The following is a 5,927-nucleotide window of genomic DNA, read 5'->3' as shown; positions in this document are numbered from 1 at the left end:
CTGAAGAAGCTTACACTGTTAGAATGAACGATTTATTAAAATTATTTTATATGGTATGGAGATGGAATGAGACTGAGAAAAGCGAGTCTAGAAGAGTGTGGTTGGAGTGTTATGGAATTCCGTTACATGCATGGTCAAAGAATACTTTCCGCAGAATAGGGGAGCAATGGGGCGAAATGGTAGACTGCGATAAACTAACAGAATCGTATAATTCATTTAGTGTGGGTAACGTTTTAATTGATATGTGTGTTTTCGATATGATTAACGAATGGATTCACGTTACAATAGGGGCAAGTGGGTTTGACGTCCTTGTGAGAGAAGTGGGTGGAAAGGTGTATCTGGAGGAATGTTTTCGAAAGAGTAAGGAGGAGGCAGGAGACAGGCACATGATAAATATAGAGGAGACACAACATGGAGGTTCTAGCTGCATATTGAGTCATGGAGCTGAACAGAGGGTGGTAGATTGGGATCAGGCAGCGGTGCTGATGATGGTAGACCATAGAAACAACGAACAAGATAAGGACAGGATGGTAATTTCATGTCTTGATTTGATTGAATGGAATCACAAAAATTCAAATTCTTCTGACAAGAACATAATTATGCGGCATTAATGGACAAGGAAGATTCTCTGGGATCATATGAAATAAACAAGGAAATTGATTCAGAGAAAACGGTTTCTAATAATTATGAAGAAGGATTTGATTGCCACATATATGATGGAACAAGGCAACAAGGTTGTTGGGTGAGGGACAAGGCCTGTTGGACTAGGCCTACCGTTGGTCTCCCAAACCGAGATTGGTCTAACCCGGTTCCATCTTTGACCCGGCAGGATCTGATTCCCCTGAATTAGGTTCCTTTGAACACGGCGCCTCTAAGATCTGGTAACGAAGACGATGGGACGTGGCACGAGGGGGAGCAGGATCCTGGACACCCCGCGTCGGAGGTAATGGGGTCTTTCGCCGTATCAACCCGGCAAGGAAGGAGCCTGGACGCTTGAACAATGCAGGGAGCGAGTCGTGAAACTGGTTAGAGGATGGCTGTGGATAGCAACGCGTGATGGAGGAGAGTGCACCGGAGGCAGTCGCTAGTAGGCTTGATGAAGGGTTGACCTCTGCAGTGGAAGCCACCATCGACGAGAGTGAACGAAGGCATATGAGGAAGGAAACGGTCTTGAACACTGAACTTAAACATGCTCAACGGACCTCCTGTAACTTGGACAATTTGAGGAGGACGCGGATTACAGGAGCTATGGGGCAGGGTAATGTTGATCACATAATCAGAAACTGTAATGCACCAGAAGCGGACCGGCAACTTCGAGGCAAGTCTGGGTTGGGATTAGAGGAGGGGGAGATCTTGTTGGATGTATTGGCTCAGAATGGTAACAGATATGAGAAAGAAAGTGAGAATGGTGCAGAATCAGGTTCAGAGATGGGGGATCGATTGGATGATGGTAGGAACTAGACCCTGAGAAATAGAGGTCGAGTTGGGAAGAGGAGATGGCTGAAAACAAAGAGGCTTAGAAACTAGCTAAAGAGTCAGGTGCTTAGTGCATTGATGAGGAGAATATTATGGCTATTTTGCAAAAGTAGAATGAAGGTATTGCTATGAAACGGTGACAGACTAAGCAAAAAGAAAAAGTCCGAAGAAGCTGGCCAAAAAATCGTAAACAGGTGTGTAATAATTTGGTTAAATGATTTTTAGTTCTTGGAATATACGGGGGTTGGGAGGTGCTGCAAAAGTTAATATGCTAAAGTATTTCAAAAATAAGTTTAGGTTGGATATGTTGGGCCTGATAGAAGCAAAAAAGGAATTAATAACTAAATTTGATGTTGTGCGTATCTGGAGAAGTGACAGAACATGTTGGGAGTTTGTAAGTTCTATTGAGACTTTTAGAGGGTTATTGCTAATATAGGATGAAATGACTTTTAAACTGTATAATTGCTATAAAGAGGATAGATGGATGTGTATAGAAGGAGTCGTGGTAAAAGATAACTTTCATTGTGCTATTTGCTTAGTGTATGGACTGCATGAAAGAGCTGAGAGGATCTCCATGTGGAAAGAATTGAGTTATATTGCAGGATTGTGTCAGGTGCCGTTCTGTGTTTTGGGGGATTTTAATGAAATCTGGCATTTGGAGGAAAAGAAAGGAGCGATTGCAAAATCAGCGTCTGTGGCAGATTTTAGAACATGGATAAATGATATGGAGTTTTTTTATTTGGCACTGAATGATCGAAAGTATACATGGTTTACGGAATGGTCGTGCAGTCGTATCAATAGGAGCCTAGTCTCCTTGGGGTGGCTTGATGTGTACCCAGAGACGCATCTAAGGAGTGGCCCGAGAGGTTTATCGGATTACTGCTCTTTGGTTATGGATGACAGCAGAAGATTTGAGGGTCCAAGACTATTCCTTAGCTTGGACTCGTAGTTCACGCATGAAGGATTCTTGAGAATGGTGAAGGAAGAATGAAGGGAACTAGGTGACGTACAATTCTTATAGAAGATGAAAGCACTGTCAGAACCACTACGTAGATGGCATAAGCATCATTTTGGGGATATACTTGAGCGGATTAAGAAGTTTGAGGAATAAATCAAGAAGGTGGATGATATGGTTAGTAGCGGACAGTATGACAATACAATAGAGGCAAGGAGAAGGGCATTAGTGAGGTGCTGCAAAAAGTGGCATTTAAGGCAGGATATGTATTGGAAGCAAATGTCAAGATCTCGGCATGCCAATAAGATGGATCGGAACACAAGGTACTTCCATAATATAGCTTCTGCAAGAAGAAGGAATAACCGGATTGAGTCGTTGGCGATTAATGGGAGGCTAGTGAGGAATCAAGCAAGAATCAAGTTTGCGGTTCAGGACTTTTACAAACGCCTGTACCACCAGGAAGCGACCCCAAGGGTGAGCTTTAGGGATGGATTAGTTAATCGTTTAGAGATGGAGGAAGTGAAAACGTTAGAGGCGCTACCATCAGTAGAGGAAGTGAAGGAGGCAATTTGGGATTGTGAATATTCTAAGGCTCCAGGGAGTGACGGATACAACATGAATTTTATAAAAAAGTGCTGGAATGAGATTGGAACGGAATTCACTATAGCTGTGATAGATTTCTTCAAGACAACAAGATTAGCAGCAAACGCTAATGTCACATGGGTAGCGTTGGCTCCGAAATTCGTTGGGCTAAGGATATAAAAGATCTCAGACCTATCAGTATGGTTAGGTATGTCTATAAGGTTAACTCTAAATTGTTGACACGAAGAATAAGGAGTGTTATGCCAGGCTTAGTTGGAGAATCACAGAGTGCCTTTGTTAAAGAGAGAAAGATACTTGATGGAGTTTTAATTGCATGTGAAACTGTGCAATGGTTGAAACTAAAGAAGAAGGCATCAGTGATTGTTAAACTGGACTTCCAAAAAGCCTATGACAGAGTTAAATGGTACTTTGTTGATACCATGCTGGAGAAGATGGGTTTCGGAAGAACATAGAGGGCGTGGGTGAGAGAGTGTGTTACATCGGCATCTATCTCTATTCTGGTTAATGGGTCACCATCGAAACCATTCAAAATAGAGAGAGGATTACGTCAAGGCGACCCATTATCGCCGTTTTTGTTTGTTCTGATGGTGGATGTGCTTAACAGGATGATCGTGGAGGTAGTTAGAAATGGTCGGATATCTCCACTCTTAGTCAATAGGGATAATATAGAATTATCACACTTAGAATTTGCTTATGACACTATATTATTCTGTCCACCGGAGGAGGAGACACTGAAAAACTATAAGGCTGCGTTTGTTTCACAGAACAGAACAGGACAAGACACTAAGAATAGAACATGACAAGACATTGATGGACAGAGACGCAAAATTTTGTGTTCTTGTATTTTGTTTGATGATAAACTAGAACAAATTATGAAAATCTAATTTATTCTCATTTTTTATTCAAAAAATTTGAGATAAAAAATATAATTATGAAAAATTAACAAGAATAATAATAGAAAAAATGAAAAATAAGTTGTGTCCCTTGTTAGTGTCTCCGTGTCCTTCCTGTTAGGATGAACACAAAATACACTAATTCAGTGTCTCTAGATACAATATCTCTGTCCATCTCTTCTCTGTCAAACACGATTTTGTGTCTCTGTGTTCCTGTCTCAGTGTTCTATCTCTGTAAACAAACGCAGCCTAAGAGGCTTCTGAGGTGCTTTGAAATGATGTCTGACTTGAGCATTAACTTTGAGAAGTCTAACTTGATACTGGTGAACTGCAACTAGGAATGGGTTAACCAGATGTGCCAGCTACTAGGTTGTCAAGAGGCAGCTCTACCGGTGAGGTTCCTTGGCATTAGCCTAGAAGCAAATTTGCGGTTGGTAAAAACTTGGAAGCCGGTGATAAATAAGGTAGAAGAGAAACTCAACTTGTGGAAAGTAAAGATCCTTAGTAAGGCTGGTAAGCTGGTTCTTATTAAGTCGGTAATTAACAACCTACCTATTTATTACCTGAGTTTGTACGAGATACCCAATGCGGTTGCACGAAGAATTATCTCCTTACAGAGGAGGTTCTTTTGGGGGAAGGATGATGGTCGACATGGTATGACCCTTATGAAGTGGGAGCTAATCCAGGCACCAAAGAAGTTAGGAAGATTGGGGGTGGGTGATGCGATGGTCTGTAATACAGCTTTACTGTTTAAATAGTGGTAGCAGTTCTCTAAGAAAGATTGTCCTCTAAGAAAGATGATTGTATGCTCCTGCAATAGTTTAAACCCAAATCACTTGTTGTCAACTTAGACATTACCGAAGAGGGGGGTCTATGGAGAGACATATGTCAAGTGCAAATAAAGGAGCAACATGTCAGGCAGAAGATGAGTTTATTTTACTAAATTTTTTCAAGTAATGCAAAGTTCAGTTTATTAATAAAGTTCAATTTTGATACCCTGACAATGTAAAATATTTTACACAGTCGTGCATTCACATCCGTTCTTTTGGATGACCATTCACGTGGTCAATATGAAATGTAGTTATTTTTACTTGTGTGTCATTACATAATTGGATACACGTGTAAAACTACTTTACATTGTCAGTGCATCAAAATTAAATTCTTAAAAATATTTGTAGTTTGTATTTTAAGTTAATTTTATAGGTACACCATTCCACAAGTCAAAGACAATTCTTTTTAATAGCTTTATTTAATTTGTTTTGTAGTATGATAAAATTCATTGTTCAATCAAGAATTATTTGACAAAAAAGATTTGAGAATGAATTGGTAGAAAGGAAGGTCTATGTCTTCTCAAATTTTGAGATTGAGGAATCCAAGCAGAATTTAATTTCTTATATTATTCACTCATTTGTTTAATTTAGTACTTTTAATTCAATTTTTTTGTTCAATTAGATATTATTGGACTCTTGACTGAAAAAGAAAAATTTATTTCATGGTCAAAAATAAAAAGAAGTGACCAGTACATTATGATTGATCTTTATGATTTACAGTATATAAAATTTTAATATTTTAATGTGTATTTCTTTTGGTAATAATTATGTGTTGTAGTGTAAAATCTTTTTTTCTTTATATATTACTACTTATTTCTTTTAATTCTTGCTTTCATTCAGAAATGAGGAAAAAAATAAGATACACACTGTGATTTTAATTTACAATCTAATTACTTAATCATCTATGTGATCACCAAACAACCAAATACATAATTATTCTCTAATTTATAAAATTTAACAAAGACATTGATAAGCATATTGGTTTAGCATTTATTTATATATTTTATTTATTTATGTTATATTTCTAATCATATTATATCTATTTTTATCAATATATATTTTTTTAAAATATCGTTAGTGTTAGCACATGGTGTATTAAATAAATTGAATGAGAAAAATACGTAACTATTTTTTTTTCAGTCAAGATTCAGTAAAATACTGTAAGTAGAC

The 5,927-nt window shown here is 38.2% G+C and overlaps 1 protein-coding gene across 1 annotated transcript; it reads left to right on the top strand.

Annotated features, from left to right (window-relative positions):
* Positions 1 to 2,605: 2,605 nt before the first annotated feature.
* LOC130981312 (uncharacterized) lies at positions 2,606 to 3,193 on the top strand. The gene has a single exon (XM_057904909.1). It carries the CDS (start codon positions 2,606 to 2,608, stop codon positions 3,191 to 3,193), a length of 588 nt encoding a protein of 195 aa, XP_057760892.1.
* The last annotated feature ends 2,734 nt before the right edge of the window (positions 3,194 to 5,927 follow it).

The sequence above is a fragment of the Arachis stenosperma genome, chromosome 5, assembly GCF_014773155.1.
Source record: "Arachis stenosperma cultivar V10309 chromosome 5, arast.V10309.gnm1.PFL2, whole genome shotgun sequence".
In the NCBI taxonomy this organism is placed as follows: Eukaryota; Viridiplantae; Streptophyta; class Magnoliopsida; order Fabales; family Fabaceae; genus Arachis; species Arachis stenosperma.
This window is presented reverse-complemented; position numbering and strand designations above follow the sequence as displayed.